We start from the raw sequence: 20,398 nt of genomic DNA on the forward strand, positions 1-20,398 counted from the left end.
CTGGCGCAGACACACCTGGCTTGCAGTAAAGAAAGCCCTCCAAAAGTAGTTCTTACACAATAACCTACCTGCACCAAAACACGGCTGGCAGGAAGACAGAGTTTTTTCCTCCTTCATCTAAACGGCTTTGAAAACCTCTCAACTGTGTCTTGTGTAAAATCCTAACGTCTTACCCAGGAATTCCACTCATTTTTTTTTATAATAAGAGGAATTATTTATGACGCAAATACATTTTGGTAACACCCCTTATCAGCTACTGGTTTATAATGGATGATATTAAATAATTTATAGTTCATTCTATCAATGCATTATATAACCTGCAATAAACATTCATAACAGCTCACGGCTCCTTGGGTAATACAGCACGTGCAACAGTACCTAAAATGGAGAGAAAAACCTGAGAAATAGATGGAGAGATGTGGAGGGAGGTGGCTGAGACATTTCACTGTTTTCCCCCTGTTCTCTCTTCCTATTTTCAGCTTCCACTAGGGAAAGCTTCCCACCATGTGAGTTATAGATTATTCAGTAGTGACTTGGCTTATTCATGACACCAAACAAGACTCCCTCCAACACAACCACTACTCTCGCTCTTCTTCTTTCTCGCTCTGTCCCCCTCTCCGTCAGCCTCTTTCGCCCACTCTCTCCATCTCTCTTTCCACACACATCTCTATCACACTTTTCTATCTATTTACATCTCTCCTGTTTCTTTCCCTCTGCCTCACCCTTCTCTTCTCTCCTCAGATAAACAATGTGTTTACCACCCCTGGGGGGCCTCCCTGCCCCCTCCCTCTGCCGGCTCCCATTACAGAACACAGATAGAAATAGATCTACCAGACAGTACAGCCGCTCGCTCTGAAGCGCAGCTCTGATTTAAAGCCTGTTGTCTGAGAATGTCCCTCAGTCTGATTGCAAAGGCTCTACACTCCACTCATTAAGTCTAATAGACGTCGAGCTCAACCCAGGCCGAGCCCTGCCTATCGCCGGTCAGAATGGGCCGGGGAGATATTATTTACCACGTTTAGAGATGTGGTGAGAAGTTTGTCACAAGGCCTGACGGGTGGCGAAACAAGGAGAGGGAGTGGTCTGTATGGGGACTGGAAGGTCAAAGGTTGGATGGGTCCTGCTTTCACCTTTCAGGTGGTTCAAGATCACTGATTATGAAGGAAACCAGAGATTTTGCAAAACAGTGACAATAAGTGCAGGTTCATGTACACCAGGCTTTCATATTAATACCTAGAGTGACAGAGAACGAGAGCCAACACGTCCAAGCCAACACCCCACAGGAAACCACGAGGAACTCTATCAGAGATCAGTCACTCAAATGGCCGGTCTGTCTGTCAGTCAGTGTCTTGCAGCCGCCCTCTGGCAGCTCATCTTACAGACAGAGGAGTTCCTCAACACATCTGTGTTCCTCTAGTGACAGAGAGAGAGGTGGGGTGTCTGTGTGCAGCGAGCCCGACTCATCCCAACACGCTCCGGCCTGTCCCGGGCCTCCGGCTGACGTCAGCGTTCCAGTCTGCAGCGCGGCAGCAGGGAGAGGGACGGGGGAGAGAAAGGGGGAGATGTGGGACGTGAGGAACAGAAGGGTGAGACGTGAGGATATGAGGGTGCCCATACATACCTGCACAAGTACATCTCTCGCTACTTAACCCAGACTAATCTATGGACGAGGGCGCACGTCACGGTCATACAGGAAAGAGGACGCTCTGTCCTCCATGTCTGTGGGAGAGGACAGGTTCAAGCAGAGGTTGATCTCCGAAAGGGCTCATCCTCACCCGTGTAACAGAAATCTGTGTCAAGGCTGGGGGAGCAGTGTTTCCCCGAGCTCTACTCAGACTAAAGCAACGATAACGGAGACCCTGTATCAGGGGAAGTTGGGACCCCCGTTCTGAGTTGGGTCATCAGGTATTAACATGGTTCAGTATCAAACTCAACAGAGATGAAAACCAACACCAGACAGGCAAAACAGCTCGACCACAGTGGTCAAATCTCATTTCCTTTCTCAAATTACAAATAAGCCGTTTAAGCGAGAGATGTTTTCTTTGCCATGCATCACGACCCGAGAGCTCGATGTGTATCAACCACATGGATTTACATCTGAGCGAGGAGAGGACCGGCAGACGTGTGTTATGGGAGACGTTTTCCACACGCCAAAGCATTATCCTGGGGTGGCATCAGATGACGGCTGGGTCACACTGGGTATTACACACAGACAAAGGTCTGGAACTGGACACCAGCGGCTGGATGTGTCAAGCATCTCACAGTAGGAACTGATCTAGGATCAGTTTAGCATTTTACATAATATTGAATGGACAGATGGGGGGGATCTGAGCCAAGATTACCACTCCTACCCTGGATCTAATGCATCCGATTATAGAAGCTGTATCAACAGCCTTGGAGAGACTGACATCATCCACATATAGCGTGCTTCGATGAGTGGGCTAAACAATGCTAACCAGGGACATGACTGTGGTTAAAATGAGGCAGTTGACCCATTCAGGCTAGTCACACCACCGGTGTGCCTTGTTATTCTGGAACACAAAGAAATACTAGTAGAAAAGTGCCCATAGAGCATAGGAGAGGAGGTCCATTGAGTCAGAGTATTGAATGGGGTTCTCCATATCTGTCTGTGGGCGGCAGTACAAGACATACACGGTTTCCATGACAACAGTCCCCAGAAATCTTCTATGATGTCAGTAAGGGATATTTCAATATTTAATGGTGTCACTGCAGCTGAATAAAGAACAACACATGGTGTGTGGGGAGAGAGAGAGAGAGAGAGAGAGAGAGAGAGAGAGAGAGAGAGAGAGAGAGAGGAGAGAGAGGAGAGAGAGGAGAGAGAGGAGAGAGAGGAGAGAGAGGAGAGAGAGGAGAGAGAGAGAGAGAGAGCGCGACAGAGAGAGAGCGCGACAGAGAGGAGAGAGGAGAGAGAGAGAGAGAGAGAGAGAGCGCGACAGAGAGAGCGCGACAGAGAGAGAGCGCGACAGAGAGAGAGCGCGACAGAGAGAGAGCGCGACAGAGAGAGAGCGCGACAGAGAGAGAGCGCGACAGAGAGAGAGCGCGACAGAGAGAGAGCGCGACAGAGAGAGAGCGCGACAGAGAGAGAGCGCGACAGAGAGAGAGCGCGACAGAGAGAGAGCGCGACAGAGAGAGAGCGCGACAGAGAGAGAGCGCGACAGAGAGAGAGCGCGACAGAGAGAGAGCGCGCGACAGAGAGAGAGCGCGCGACAGAGAGAGAGCGCGCGACAGAGAGAGCGCGCGACAGAGAGAGAGCGCGACAGAGAGAGAGCGCGACAGAGAGAGAGCGCGACAGAGAGAGAGCGCGACAGAGAGAGAGCGCGACAGAGAGAGCGCGACAGAGAGAGAGCGCGACAGAGAGAGCGCGACAGAGAGAGAGCGGCAGAGACAGAGAGCGGCAGAGACAGAGAGCGGCAGAGACAGAGAGCGGCAGAGACAGAGAGAGCGGCAGAGACAGAGAGAGCGGCAGAGACAGAGAGAGCGGCAGAGACAGAGAGAGCGGCAGAGACAGAGAGAGCGGCAGAGACAGAGAGAGCGGCAGAGACAGAGAGAGCGGCAGAGACAGAGAGAGCGGCAGAGACAGAGAGAGCGGCAGAGACAGAGAGAGCGGCAGAGACAGAGAGAGCGGCAGAGACAGAGAGAGAGCGGCAGAGACAGAGAGAGCGGCAGAGACAGAGAGAGAGCGGCAGAGACAGAGAGAGAGCGGCAGAGACAGAGAGAGAGCGGCAGAGACAGAGAGAGAGCGGCAGAGACAGAGAGAGAGCGGCAGCGACAGAGAGAGAGCGGCAGAGACAGAGAGAGAGCGGCAGAGACAGAGAGAGAGCGGCAGAGACAGAGAGAGAGCGGCAGAGACAGAGAGAGAGCGGCAGAGACAGAGAGAGAGCGGCAGAGACAGAGAGAGAGCGGCAGAGACAGAGAGCGGCAGAGACAGAGAGAGAGAGCGAGACAGAGAGCGGCAGAGACAGAGAGCGGCAGAGACAGAGAGAGAGCGGCAGAGACAGAGAGAGAGCGGCAGAGACAGAGAGAGAGCGGCAGAGACAGAGAGAGAGCGGCAGAGACAGAGAGAGAGCGGCAGAGACAGAGAGAGAGCGGCAGAGACAGAGAGAGAGCGGCAGAGACAGAGAGCGGCAGAGACAGAGAGAGAGAGCGAGACAGAGAGCGGCAGAGACAGAGAGCGGCAGAGACAGAGAGCGGCAGAGACAGAGAGCGGCAGAGACAGAGAGCGGCAGAGACAGAGAGCGGCAGAGACAGAGAGAGCGGCAGAGTCAGAGAGAGCGGCAGAGACAGAGAGAGCGGCAGAGACAGAGAGAGCGGCAGAGACAGAGAGAGCGGCAGAGACAGAGAGAGAGCGGCAGAGACAGAGAGAGCGGCAGAGACAGAGAGAGCGGCAGAGACAGAGAGAGCGGCAGAGACAGAGAGAGCGGCAGAGACAGAGAGAACGGCAGAGACAGAGAGAGCGGCAGAGACAGAGAGAGCGGCAGAGACAGAGAGAGAGCGGCAGAGACAGAGAGAGCGGCAGAGACAGAGAGAGAGCGGCAGAGACAGAGAGAGAGCGGCAGAGACAGAGAGAGAGCGGCAGAGACAGAGAGAGAGCGGCAGAGGCAGAGAGAGCGGCAGAGGCAGAGAGAGCGGCAGAGAGAGCGGCAGAGAGCGCGGCAGAGAGCGCGGCAGAGAGCGCGGCAGAGAGAGCGGCAGAGAGAACGGCAGAGAGAGCGGCAGAGAGCGCGGCAGAGAGCGCGGCAGAGAGCGCGGCAGAGAGCGCGGCAGAGAGCGGCAGAGAGCGCGGCAGAGAGAGCGGCAGAGAGAGCGGCAGAGACAGAGAGAGAGCGGCAGAGACAGAGAGAGAGCGGCAGAGACAGAGAGAGAGCGGCAGAGACAGAGAGAGAGCGGCAGAGACAGAGAGCGGCAGAGACAGAGAGCGGCAGAGACAGAGAGCGGCAGAGACAGAGAGCGAGACAGAGAGAGAGCGAGACAGAGACAGAGAGCGAGACAGAGAGAGAGCGAGCGAGGCAGAGACAGAGAGCGAGGCAGAGACAGAGAGCGAGGCAGAGACAGAGAGCGAGGCAGAGACAGAGAGCGACAGAGACAGAGCGAGACAGAGCGAGACAGAGAGAGAGCGAGACAGAGAGAGAGCGAGACAGAGAGAGAGCGAGACAGAGAGAGAGCGAGACAGAGAGAGAGCGAGACAGAGAGAGAGCGAGAGAGAGCGAGAGAGAGCGAGAGAGAGCGAGAGAGAGCGAGAGAGAGCGAGACAGAGAGAGAGCGAGACAGAGAGAGAGCGAGACAGAGAGAGAGCGAGACAGAGAGAGAGCGAGACAGAGAGAGAGCGAGACAGAGAGAGAGTGAGACAGAGACAGAGAAAGAGATGGTTCCGTACGGGAGGAAAGGAGAGAAATTGATGGCTTATTTATGTGTTAAATACCAAGACTGCCAAAATAAAGAAAACACTTGAGTAAACGATATAAAGTATATTGAATATTCCTGAGTTAATTAAGCAATTAACATGCGCTGGGTCATGTATAAAAAGGCCCAGTTGCCCGTTATTATGGCTACCATGGATAGAAGAAGAGATCTCAGTGATTTTTAAGTTAAGACTTATGGGAGATTCTGGAGCGGGACTTGACGGTGTTTTCCACCAACATCAACAAATGTGGAAGAATGGTGTCGCATCCCTCAGATTTTCAGCCATTTGTAGAATCTATACCAAGGCGCACTGAAGCTGTTCTTGCCCAACGCCCTATTAAAACCTCTAGTGACTCCCCATCCCGCGTGAGGGAGCGTAATCATCGACTGACACTAATTTGCATAACGCAAAGGACATAAATATTCCTAGAAAATATTCCTATTCATGAAAATCACAAGTGAAATATATTGAGACACAGCTTAGCCTTTTGTTAATCACCCTGTCATCTCAGATTTTAAAAATATGCTTTACAGCCAAAGCTAGACAAGCATTTGTGTAAGTTTATCGATAGCCTAGCATAGCATTTTGTCCAGCTAGCAGCAGGTAACTTGGTCACGGTAATCAGAAAAGCAATCAAATTAAATTGTTTACCTTTGATGAGCTTCGGATGTTTTCACTCACGAGACTCCCAGTTAGATAGCCAATGTTCCTTTTTTCCAAAAATATTATTTTTGTAGGCGAAATAACTCTGTTTGTTCTTCACATTTGCCTGAGAAATCGCCCGGAAATTGCAGTCACGAAAACGCCTAAAAATATTCCAAATTAGCTCCATAATATTGACAGAAACATGGCAAACCTTTTTATAATCAATCCTCAAGGTGTTTTTCAAATATCTATTCGATAATATATCCACCGGGACAATTGGTTTTTCAGTAGGACCGATTGGAATAATGATTACCTCTGTATTTTACGCGAGAATCACTCTGGGAGCCATCAGGTGACCACTTGCGCAATGTAGCCGCTTACGGGTATTCTTCAACATAAATGCGTAAAACTACGTCACAATGCTGTAGACACCTTGGGGAATACGGAGAAAAAGTAATCTGGTTGATAGCCCATTCACTGCTCAATAGGGACACATTGGAACGCAGCGCTTTCAAAACATGAGGCACTTCCGGATTGGATTCTTCTCAGGCTTTCGCCTGCAATATCAGTTCTGTTATACTCACAGACAATATTTTACAGTTTTGGAAACTTTAGAGTGTTTTCTATACTAAGCTGTCAATTATATGCATATTCTAGCATCTTGTCCTGACAAAATATCCCGTTTACTACGGGAACATTATTTTTCCAAAAATGAAAATACTGCCCCCTAGTCACAAAAGGTAAGGTAGGAAGCAACAAAAGTGTGGTCAAAGACTTAGTAGTAGCTTAGTTGTAGTCACGATCTGGTTACCTATAACTACAAATATAGTTATGTTTTAGCGTTTTTACATATTTAGTCACTTATTTCCGGATATCTTCAGAACTACCCACAAAGGTGCTACCTATCTAGTTCCAGCTGGCTATCGTTAGCTACTAGCCATGCTAGCATGGTATTACATTCCAAACCAAGTGTTCCCGAGCTACTATGTACATCCATGAAGAAGAAACTATATACATCCTCGTCTCCTGTGCGTTTGGTAGTCGAGCGAGTGTCGTAGATTTCCGTCATTTGTAGCTAGTGCAGTAATACACGAGTAGTGCAGTAATACCCACAAGGACGGGGTTACGACTCATTTGTGGCCCAAAAAATGAGAAGCAACCTTTTAAGTTGGACCAGTGTGTGTGGTTGACGTGAACGGATTGGAGTATGGGAACTGTGCGTACCTCTACTGTATCCAGTGCTCATTTCTCCCCGGAGGACTCCGATGGCAGGATTCGATTTGAGACTGACTGAAACCAGGTGCTGTGCCGAGTGTGAATGTGAAGCCTGCAACATCTATTTCCTACCAACCTACTGGTACATTGCGAGTGTCAGCAGTGCTGGAGATAAACCGGGTAAATTCTAAATGGATTTACCTCAATATATCACTATTGGATAAGCTACACTACATGAACAAAAATATATGGACACCTGCTTGTCGAACATCTCATTCCAAAATCATTGGCATTAATATGGAGTTTGTCCCCCCCTGCTATAACTGTTTATGGCTGCAGGGGTAGTATTGAGTAGCTTGGATGAAAAGGTGCCCATTGTAAACGGCCAGCTCCTCAGTCTCAGTTGCTAATATATGCATATTATTATTAGTATTGGATAGAAAACACTAAAGTTTCCAAAACTGTCAAAATATTGTCTGTGAGTATAACATAACTGATATTGCAGGCGAAACCCTGAGGAAAATCAAAACAGGAAGTGGCTTCTATTTTGAAAACTCCATGTTCCATAGCCTCCCTTTGCTGGGATATGAACCAGATTATTTTTTCTATCGCTTCCTCAAGGTGTCAGTCTTCAGACATAGTTTCAGGCTTTTATTTTGAAAAATGAGCCAGAACGATAACATCGCGTCAAGTGGTCACATGAGTATTGCTCGCGCAACAGAATTTGGACAGCCATTGTTTTCCCCTCTCCTACTGTGAAAGACATTTTCAGTTGATATATTATCGATTATATATTTTTAAAACAACCTGAGGATTGATTATAAAAAACATTGTGGACATTATGGAAACTATTTGGAATTTTTGTCTGCGTTGTCGTGACCGCTCTTTCCTGTGGATTTCTGAACATAGCGCGACAAACAAACATCGGTATTTTGGGTATAAAAATAATCTTTATGGAACAAAAAGGAACATTTGTTGTGTAACTGGGAGTCTCGTGAGTGAAAACATCCAAAGATCATCTTTTCTGATTTGTGACCGAGCTACTTGATGCTAAGTGTACTTAATGTTTTGTCGTGCGATCGATAAACTTACACAAACACTTGGATTGCTTTCACTGTAAAGCATCATTTCAAAATCTGACACGATCTGACATGTGGATTAACAAAAGGCTAAGCTGGGTTTTCCTATATTGCACTTGTGATTTCATGAATATAAATATTTATAGTAATATTTATTGTATGTAGCTCTATGCTATTCAGCGGTTGTTGATGACACTTATCCCGATATCGGGATTGCAGCCATAACAAGATAGCCTCCACTCTTCTGGGAAGGCTTTCCACCAGATGTTGGAACATTGCTGCTGTGACTTGTTTCCATTCAGACACAAGAGCATTAGTGAAGTTGGGCACTGATGTTGGGCGATTAGGCTTGGCTCACAGTCTGCGTTCCAATTCATCCCAAAGGTGTTCGATGGGGTTGAGGTCAGGGCTCTTTGCAGGCCAGTCAAGTTCTTCCACACTGATCAACAATTTCCGTACGGACCTCGCTTTGTGCATGGGGGGGATGTCATACTGAAACAGGAAAGGGCCTTCCACAAAATTTGGAAGCACAGAAACGTCTAGAATGTCATTGTATGCTGTAGTGTTAAGATTTCCCTTTACTGGAACTAAGGGGCCTAGCCGAACCATGAAAAACAGCCCCAGGTCATTATTCCTCCTCCACCAAACTTTAGAGTAGACACTATGCAGTCGGGCAGGTAGCGTTCTCCTGGAGTCCGCCAAACCCAGATTTCTCTGTCAGACTGCCAGATGGTGAAACATGATTCATCACTCCAGAGAACACGTTTCCACTGCTCCAGAATCTAATGGCAGTGAGCTTTACACCACTCCAGCTGAAGCTTGGCATTGCGCATGGTGATCTTTGGCTTGTGTGCGGCTGCTCGGCTATGGAAACCCATTTCATGAAACCTCCGACAAACAGTTCCTGTGCTGATGTTGCAACTGAGGACAGACTATTTCTACACCTGTCAGCAATGGGTGTGGCTAAAATAGCCGAATTCACTCATTTGAAGGAGTGTCCACATACTTTTGTACAGTACCAGTCAAAAGTTTGGACACACCCACTCATTCAAGGGTTTTTCTTAATTTCTACTATGTTCTATATTGTAGAATAATAGTGAAGACATCAAAATGATGAAATAACACATATGGAATCATGTAGTAACCATAAACCTATTAAACAAATCAAAATATATTTTATATTTGAGATTCTTCAAAGTAGCCACCCTTTGCCTTGATGACAGTTTTGCACACTCTTGGCATTCTCTCAACCAGCTTCATGCACCTGGAATGCATTTCAATGAACAGGGGTGCCTTGTTAAAAGTACATTTGTGGAATTTCTTTCCTTCTTAATGCATTTGAGCCAATCAGTTGTGTTGTGACAAGGTAGGGTTGGTATAGAAGATAGCCCTATTTGGTAAAAGACCAAGACCATATTATGGCAAGAACAGCTCAAATAAGCAAAGAGAAAAGATAGTCCATCATTACTTTAAGACATGAAGGTCAGTCAATCCGGAAAATGTCAAGAACTTTGAAAGTTTCTTCAAGTGCATTCGCAAAAACCATCAAGCGCTATGATGAAACTGGCTCTCATGAGAACCGCCACAGGAAAGGAAGACCCAGAGTTAACTCTGCTGCAGAGGATAAGTTCATCAGAGTTACCCGCCTCAGAAATTGCAGCCCAAATAAATTCTTCACAGAGTTCATGTAACAGACACATCTCAACAACTGTTCAGAGGAGACTGCGTGAATCAGGCCTTCATGGTCGAATTGCTGCAAAGAAACAACTACTAAAGGACACCAATTAGAAGAGACTTGCTTGGGCCAAGAAACACGAGCAATGGACATTAGACCGGTGGAAATCTGGTTCTGATGAGTCCAAATTTGAGATTTTTGTTTCCAACTGCTGTGTTTTTGTGAGACGCAGAGTAGGTGAACGGATGATCTCTGCATGTGTGGTTCCCACCATAAAGCATGGAGGAGGTGGTGTGATGGTGTGGGGTGCTTTGCTGGTGACACTGATTTATTTAGAATTCAAGGCACACTTAACCAGCATGGCAACCACAGCATTCTGCAACGATAAGCCCAAACCAGATGGGATGGCGTAACGGGACTATCATTTGTTTTTCAACAGGACAATGACCCCTCACACCTACAGGCTGTGTAAGCGCTATTTGACCAAGAAGGAGAGTGATGAAGTGCTGCATCAGATGACCTGGCCTTCACAATTAACCGATCTCAACCCAATTGAGATGAGTTGGACCGCAGAGTGAAGAAAAAACAGCTCAGCATATGTGGGAACTCCTTCAAGACTGATGGAAAAGCATTCCAGGTGAAGCTGGTTGAGAGAACGCCAAGAGTGTGAAAAGCTGTCATCAAGGCAAAGGGTGGCTACTTTGAAGAATCTAAAATATATTTTGATTTAACACTTTTTTGGTTATTACATGATTCCATGTGTTATTTCATAGTTTTGAAAAATAGTAAAAATAAAATAAAACACTTGAATGATAGGTGTGTCCAAACTTTTGACTGGTACTGTGTGTGTGTGTGTGTGTGTGTGTGTGTGTGTGTGTGTGTGTGTATATATATATTAGTGTATCTGACTATCCCTCTGAAGGCCTCTCCTTGGTTGTTCTTTGACTATTGTAGCTAACTCAGCCGTCAATCGGTATGTCTCCCTTGTTGTTGTGTTCTGTGGGTTCCTGCCTGTGACTAGTTGTTCTCTGGCTTACTCCTTAGCTATGTCAACCGTGGTGGTTGGCTAGCTAGGCTAGTAGGCTAAAATAATGAACTTTAGTTGGCTGGCTTAGATAAATGCATATACCGGTAACATTATTTGATAACTGGTTAGATGGGGTTATGTATTTCCAAAACGTTGCTTTACTGTAGCTGTAAGCTAGGTGATTATAGCAACTCTCTGACCCAGTGCTAATGTAACATTAGCAAGCTAGTAGTGCTAACGTTAGCAGGCTAGTTGGCTAGCAACCTTGCAAGCTGATTTGTTACAATAAATTCATAAAGTATTTACTGCAAATTAAATTGAAACCAGTAGTCATGACTATAAATGATTTGGTTTAATCTGAAGTTATACATCACACCCCGCAAATTTTTTTTTATGAAATGACTTCTGCATTCTTATCAGTTTTAGTACACATAACATTTCTCCTCCAAGAAAGCCAGATTGCTTTCCTCTTAGCTTTGTGTGACAGACAGACCTTAAAAACACACACATTCTAAAGACAACGGTCGACATTCAGTCACATAATGAAAGACAGACAGGTAATGTGTTGGTCTCCTACCTGTGGGGATGTGGTTGAGGGCAGACGTCTTCAGGACATCCAGCTGCTGCTCCTTGCCCAGGAGTCCTTCTGTGGGAGAGGGAGAGAACTCCGCTTCAAATATGGTCCGCAACATCGAGACAACCCTCCCGCAATCAACCGACAACCGACCGAACTACACCTCTCTGAGAGGGAGCCTCCGCGGCATCGAGGAAAGCAGCCTAACGGAGCAACCGTTGCTTCGCTATGGACCCAGAGAGCCTGAATCGCCTGGAAACAGCAGAGGATCTACGCTGGGAACTCATGCTGAGATGCCAGGGGTTCTCTGCCCTGAAGAAAGCTTAGTGTAATGGCACCGTTCATTCATCAGACAGTGTGTGTGTGTGTGTGTGTGTGTGTGTGTGTGTGTGTGTGTGTGTGTGTGTGTAGGCTGGTTGTTGGGCTCAGCTGAAACTGGCTGTGCTCAGCATAGCAAGTGTGGGAGAAAGGGATGGAGAGGGTGGGAGAGAAAATGAGGAGGGGAAAGGTAAAAATAACACTCCCTTTGGGTACAGCGAGCACGCACACACACACACACACACCTAGCTGTGTGCCCATGCCTCTCTCCCGTCTGTGTACGTAGGCACCGAGGCTGAAATTATAGTGGCAACATGAAAAGGCTTTTGTACCAGCCGAGCCCTGGGAAGACAGGGCTATAAATAGACCAACCACAGAGGAGAGGAGGGGGAGACGGAGGGGAAACTGGGTAGGGGCTGAGATGAAGAGAAAAGGAGGGGGAGGGAACAGGGGCTATAGAGAAAATGATCAACAAGAAAAAAGGAGGGAAAGGAAAGAATCAGGGAAACGAGAGGCTACGATATTAGAGAGATCAGAGAGCATAATGACATGGCCAGGAGCAACAAAACACCTCAGAAAAGGACATGGCCTACAGATGCAAAAACTAAAAACAAATCTCCCCTCTCTCTCTCTCTCACACACACACACACACTTGCTGTCCAGATAAGCACACTTGGCAGTGGCGTACATAATGTTGCATCAAGCCATGGAGATGCTTTGCTTTCTTTCATTTCTTTAAAAACAGACAGGCGTCGAAAACAAAATGTGGGGTCCCTTCGGGGGAAAGAAACAGGAAAACAGGCTAGCGTCTTGCTGTGTTTGGTCTATTTCTGGAGCTCTCCCTGGACCAGACACACACAGAGGTTTAATTAGCTACGGGCCTTGGGCTATACCATGCAGTACTAACTCAACCGGCTGTGTGTGCGTGGGGGGGGGTGGGGGGGTATATTCTCAGCTCTAGCTTTAGGAGCCGTCTGTATGTCTGCTCCACCTTGCAGATCAGGGAGGGTGAGGCAAAACATGGTGTGGGTGCGTGGGGGGGCGTATATTCTCAGCTCTAGCTTTAGGAGCCGTCTGTATGTCTGCTCCACCTTGCAGATCAGGGAGGGTGAGGCAAAACATGGTGTGGGTGCGTGGGGGGGGCGTATATTCTCAGCTCTAGCTTTAGGAGCCGTCTGTATGTCTGCTCCACCTTGCAGATCAGGGAGGGTGAGGCAAAACATGGTGTGGGTGCGTGGGGGGGGGGGCGTATATTCTCAGCTCTAGCTTTAGGAGCCGTCTGTATGTCTGCTCCACCTTGCAGATCAGGGAGGGTGAGGCAAAACATGGTGTGGGTGCGTGGGGGGGGGGCGTATATTCTCAGCTCTAGCTTTAGGAGCCGTCTGTATGTCTGCTCCACCTTGCAGATCAGGGAGGGTGAGGCAAAACATGGTGTGGGTGCGTGGGGGGGGGGGGGGCGTATATTCTCAGCTCTAGCTTTAGGAGCCGTCTGTATGTCTGCTCCACCTTGCAGATCAGGGAGGGTGAGGCAAAACATGGTGCAAGAGGCCATTTATGACAAATAACAATGTGATCAAAGCCTTGTTTTACCTTCACAGTTACAGTGAGCAGTCCAGGTGTGGCCAGTGAGAGAGTGAGAGAGAGAGAGAGAGGACAGATGGCAGACCCACACTTTACCTCTCAGATGACCCAGATTGACATCCACTGTTTATAGGACTACACACAGACACACGTCGTTAACACACACAGACACACGCCGTTAACACACACACAGACACACACGCCGTTAACACACACACAGACACACGCCGTTAACACACACACAGACACACACACACACAGACACACACACCGTTAACACACACACAGACACACACGCCGTTAACACACACAGACACACACGCCGTTAACACACACACAGACACACGCCGTTAACACACACGCCGTTAACACACACACAGACACACACGCCGTTAACACACACACAGACACACACGCCATTAACACACACACAGACACACACGCCGTTAACACACACACGCCGTTAACACACACACACACACGCCGTTAACACACACAGACACACGCCGTTAACACACAGACACACACGCCGTTAACACACACAGACACACACCGTTAACACACTGGCACACACTGCTAATACACAGACACACACTTAATATACACACGCCGTTAGAATACACATACACCGTTAATACACCCAGACACTCGCCGTTAACACACCCAGACACACGCCGTTAATATACATACACTGTTAATACACATACACCGTTAATACACTCAGACACATACACTGTTAATACACCCAGACACACGCTGTTAATACACCCAGACACACGCTGTTAATACACATACACCGTTAATACACCCAGACACATACACCGTTAATACACCCAGACACTCACCGTTATTACACATACACCGTTAATACACCTACACCGTTAATACACCTACACCGTTAATACACATACACACGCCGTTAATACACATACACACGCCGTTAATACACATACACACGCCGTTAATACACATACACCGTTAATACACCGTTAATACACATACACTGTTAATACACATACACACGCCGTTAATACACATACACCGTTAATACACCGTTAATACACATACACCGTTAATACACATACACACGCCGTTAATACACACACGCCGTTAATACACATACACCGTTAATACACATACACCGTTAATACACCCAGACACATACACCGTTAATACACATACACCGTTAAATACACCCAGACACATATACCGTTAATACACATACACAGTTAATACACATACACCGTTAATACACATACACCGTTAATACACATACACCGTTAATACACCCAGACACATACACCGTTAATACACCCAGACACATACACCGTTAATACACCCAGACACATACACCGTTAATACACCCAGACACACTGCTAACACACCCACACACACTGCTAATACACCCACACACACACTGCTAATACACCCACACACACACACACACTGCTAATACACCCACACACACACACTGCTAATACACCCACACACACACAGCTAATACACCCAGACACAAACTGTTAATAAACCCAGACACACACTGTTAATAAACACAGACACACACTGTTAATAAACACAGACACACACAGACACACACTGTTAATAAACACAGACACACACTGTTAATAAACACAGACACACACTGTTAATAAACACAGACACACACTGTTAATAAACACAGACACACACTGTTAATAAACACAGACACACACTGTTAATAAACACAGACACACACTGTTAATAAACACAGACACACACTTAATAAACACAGACACACACTTAATAAACACAGACACACACTTAATAAACACAGACACACACTGTTAATAAACACAGACACACACTGTTAATAAACACAGACACACACAGACACACACTGTTAATAAACACAGACACACACTTAATAAACACAGACACACACTTAATAAACACAGACACACACTTAATAAACACAGACACACACTTAATAAACACAGACACACACTGTTAATAAACACAGACACACACTGTTAATAAACACAGACACACACTGTTAATAAACACAGACACACACTGTTAATAAACACAGACACACACTGTTAATAAACACAGACACACACTGTTAATAAACACAGACACACACTGTTAATAAACACAGACACACACTGTTAATAAACACAGACACACACTGTTAATAAACACAGACACACACTGTTAATAAACACAGACACACACTGTTAATAAACACAGACACACACTGTTAATAAACACAGACACACACTGTTAATAAACACAGACACACACTGTTAATAAACACAGACACACACTGTTAATAAACACAGACACACACTTAATAAACACAGACACACACACAATAATACACACAGACACATGCAAACCAATGTCAGATGATATCTCCGCAAATCACACCCAAATGATCCAGCTCCCTGCAGCCGGACTTTGCTATGGAAATTAGGTGTGTGTGTGTGTGTGTGTATGTGTATGTGTATGTGTATATATATATATATATATGTGACAATGTTACAGGTCGACCATGTAGAATTGTTAGCATCGCTACTAGAGTGAAGGGCCTGTTTTGCATGGCTGTGTGCTGAGGTTCAGGTAATGACGACACCTGTGTCTGTCTGCAGCCTGTAATGGTACAGCAGCTGAGGGTTATACCAGCTGGCTTAGTCTCACTCTGTGGGCTGTAGTTAGACACACAGAGAGACTCTCACTGGAAACCACAGCTGATACCTGAGACAGACAGACACACTATAAGTGGAGGGAGGGAGATGAAGGTAAAGGAACAAACCTCCACACCCCCTCCCTTCCAGCCCTGAACCAGGGGCTTCGATACTGCACCTCAAGAGGGCGCTCTGGTCAGGGTATCAGTCTGTGGAGGTGGTGACTGTTCTTCAACAATAGTCCTGAGAACCTGACAGGGTGTACAGGCTTTTGTTCCAGCAAAGCACTAACACTCCTGATTCAAGAAATCAACTGTTCATCAAGACCTTCCACATGAAAAGCACCACATCTCCATGCTGTGCAGAATAAATATGAACACGTGTGTGTGTGAGTGTGTTTGCGCGCGCGCTTGGGTGTGTGTGTGTGCGTGTGTGTGCAAGGGTGTGCAGGGGTGTGCAGGGGTGTGCGTGCATGGGTGTAACTGCTGGCAGGGGTTCTATTAAATGATGTGTAGTACTGTAGTCTCTAACCAGACCAAACTGGTAGTACTGTAGTCTAACTAGACCAACTGGTAGTACTGTAGTCTCTAACTAGACCAACTGGTAGTACTGTAGTCTAACTAGACCAACTGGTAGTACTGTAGTCTAACTAGACCAACTGGTAGTACTGTAGTCTCTAACCAGACCAAACTGGTAGTACTGTAGTCTAACTAGACCAACTGGTAGTACTGTAGTCTCTAACTAGACCAACTGGTAGTACTGTAGTCTAACTAGACCAACTGGTAGTACTGTAGTCTAACTAGACCAAACTGGTAGTACTGTAGTCTAACTAGACCAACTGGTAGTACTGTAGTCTCTAACCAGACCAAACTGGTAGTACTGTAGTCTAACTAGACCAACTGGTAGTACTGTAGTCTCTAACTAGACCAACTGGTAGTACTGTAGTCTAACTAGACCAACTGGTAGTACTGTAGTCTAACTAGACCAACTGGTAGTACTGTAGTCTAACTAGACCAACTGGTAGTACTGTAGTCTAACTAGACCCAACTGGTAGTACTGTAGTCTAACTAGACCAACTGGTAGTACTGTAGTCTAACTAGACCAAACTGGTAGTACTGTAGTCTAACTAGACCAACTGGTAGTACTGTAGTCTCTAACCAGACCAAACTGGTAGTACTGTAGTCTAACTAGACCAACTGGTAGTACTGTAGTCTCTAACCAGACCAAACTGGTAGTACTGTAGTCTCTAACTAGACCAACTGTTAGTACCGTAGTCTAACTAGACCAACTGGTAGTACCGTAGTCTAACTAGACCAACGGGTTAGTACCGTAGTCTCTAACTAGACCAACTGGTAGTACTGTAGTCTAACTAGACCAACTGGTAGTACTGTAGTCTAACTAGACCAACTGGTAGTACTGTAGTCTAACTAGACCAACGGGTTAGTACTGCAGTCTAACTAGACCAACGGGTTAGTACCGTAGTCTAACTAGACCAACGGGTTAGTACCGTAGTCTAACTAGACCAAACTGTTAGTACTGCAGTCTAACTAGACCAACGGGTTAGTACCGTAGTCTAACTAGACCAACGGGTTAGTACCGTAGTCTAACTAGACCAACTGGTAGTACCGTAGTCTAACTAGACAAACGGGTTAGTACCGTAGTCTCTAACTAGACCAAACTGGTAGTACTGTAGTCTAACTAGACCAACTGGTAGTACCGTAGTCTAACTAGACCAAACTGTTAGTACCGTAGTCTAACTAGACCAAACTGTTAGTACTGCAGTCTAACTAGACCAACGGGTTAGTACTGCAGTCTAACTAGACCAACGGGTAAGTACCGTAGTCTAACTAGACCAAACTGGTAGTACTGTAGTCTAACTAGACCAAACTGGTAGTACTGTAGTCTAACTAGACCAACTGGTAGTACTGTAGTCTCTAACTAGACCAACGGGTTAGTACCGTAGTCTAACTAGACCAAACTGGTAGTACTGTAGTCTAACTAGACCAAACTGGTAGTACTGTAGTCTAACTAGACCAACGGGTTAGTACCGTAGTCTAACTAGACCAAACTGGTAGTACCGTAGTCTAACTAGACCAACTGGTAGTACTGTAGTCTAACTAGACCAAACTGGTAGTACTGTAGTCTAACTAGACCAAACTGGTAGTACTGCAGTCTAACTAGACCAAACTGGTAGTACTGCAGTCTAACTAGACCAAACTGGTAGTACTGCAGTCTAACTAGACCAAACTGGTAGTACTGTAGTCTAACTAGACCAAACTGGTAGTACTGCAGTCTAACTAGACCAAACTGGTAGTACTGTAGTCTAACTAGACCAACAGGTTAGTACTGTAGTCTAACTAGACCAACGGGTTAGTACCGTAGTCTAACTAGACCAAACTGGTAGTACTGTAGTCTAACTAGACCAACGGGTTAGTACCGTAGTCTAACTAGACCAAACTGGTAGTACCGTAGTCTAACTAGACCAAACTGGTAGTACTGTAGTCTAACTAGACCAACTGGTAGTACTGTAGTCTAACTAGACCAACTGGTAGTACTGTAGTCTAACTAGACCAACGGGTTAGTACTGTAGTCTAACTAGACCAACGGGTTAGTACCGTAGTCTCTAACTAGACCAAACTGGTAGTACTGTAGTCTAACTAGACCAAACTGGTAGTACTGTAGTCTAACTAGACCAACGGGTTAGTACCGTAGTCTCTAACTAGACCAAACTGGTAGTACTGTAGTCTAACTAGACCAAACTGGTAGTACTGTAGTCTAACTAGACCAACGGGTTAGTACTGTAGTCTAACTAGACCAACTGGTTAGTACCGTAGTCTCTAACTAGACCAAACTGGTAGTACTGTAGTCTAACTAGACCAAACTGGTAGTACCGTAGTCTAACTAGACCAACTGGTAGTACCGTAGTCTAACTAGACCAACTGGTAGTACTGTAGTCTAACTAGACCAAACTGGTAGTACTGTAGTCTAACTAGACCAAACTGGTAGTACTGCAGTCTAACTAGACCAAACTGGTAGTACTGCAGTCTAACTAGACCAAACTGGTAGTACTGCAGTCTAACTAGACCAAACTGGTAGTACTGTAGTCTAACTAGACCAAACTGGTAGTACTGCAGTCTAACTAGACCAAACTGGTAGTACTGTAGTCTAACTAGACCAACGGGTTAGTACCGTAGTCTAACTAGACCAAACTGGTAGTACTGTAGTCTAACTAGACCAACGGGTTAGTACCGTAGTCTAACTAGACCAAACTGGTAGTACCGTAGTCTAACTAGACCAACTGGTAGTACTATAGTCTAACTAGACCAACTGGTAGTACTGTAGTCTAACTAGACCAACTGGTAGTACTGTAGTCTAACTAGACCAACGGGTTAGTACTGCAGTCTAACAAGACCAAACTGGTAGTACTGCAGTCTAACTAGACCAACGGGTTAGTACCGTAGTCTAACTAGACCAAACTGGTAGTACTGTAGTCTAACTAGACCAAACTGGTAGTACCGTAGTCTAACTAGACCAACGGGTTAGTACCGTAGTCTAACTAGACCAACGGGTTAGTACCGTAGTCTAACTAGACCAACTGGTAGTACCGTAGTCTAACTAGACCAACTGGTAGTACCGTAGTCTAACTAGACCAACGGGTTAGTACCGTAGTCTAACTAGACCAAACTGGTAGTACTGCAGTCTAACTAGACCAACGGGTTAGTACCGTAGTCTAACTAGACCAACTGGTAGTACCGTAGTCTAACTAGACCAAACTGGTAGTACTGCAGTCTAACTAGACCAACGGGTTAGTACCGTAGTCTAACTAGACCAACTGGTAGTACCGTAGTCTAACTAGACCAACGGGTTAGTACCGTAGTCTAACTAGACCAACTGGTAGTACTGCAGTCTAACTAGACCAACGGGTAGTACTGTAGTCTAACTAGACCAACTGGTAGTACTGTAGTCTAACTAGACCAACTGGTAGTACCGTAGTCTAACTAGACCAAACTGGTAGTACTGTAGTCTAACTAGACCAACTGGTAGTACTGCAGTCTAACTAGACCAACGGGTTAGTACCGTAGTCTAACTAGACCAACTGGTAGTACCGTAGTCTAACTAGACCAAACTGGTAGTACTGCAGTCTAACTAGACCAACGGGTTAGTACCGTAGTCTAACTAGACCAAACTGGTAGTAC

At 46.2% G+C, this 20,398-nt stretch overlaps 1 protein-coding gene across 3 annotated transcripts in view; it reads right to left on the reverse strand.

Moving 5' to 3' along the window:
• Positions 1 to 20,398, reverse strand: part of LOC110528724 (histone deacetylase 4) — a 74,770-nt gene that overhangs the window by 42,963 nt on the left and 11,409 nt on the right. For all 3 annotated transcript variants that reach the window (XR_005052503.1, XM_036982554.1, XM_036982553.1), the window contains exon 3: positions 11,641 to 11,709. Coding sequence is in view for 2 of the 3 variants with exons in the window: in XM_036982554.1 (XP_036838449.1) it covers positions 11,641 to 11,709 (69 nt within the window). In the remaining variant the exon portion in view is untranslated. The remainder of the gene's footprint in view (positions 1 to 11,640; positions 11,710 to 20,398) is intronic.

Source organism: Oncorhynchus mykiss, chromosome 7 (assembly GCF_013265735.2).
Source record: "Oncorhynchus mykiss isolate Arlee chromosome 7, USDA_OmykA_1.1, whole genome shotgun sequence".
NCBI lineage: Eukaryota > Metazoa > Chordata > Actinopteri > Salmoniformes > Salmonidae > Oncorhynchus > Oncorhynchus mykiss.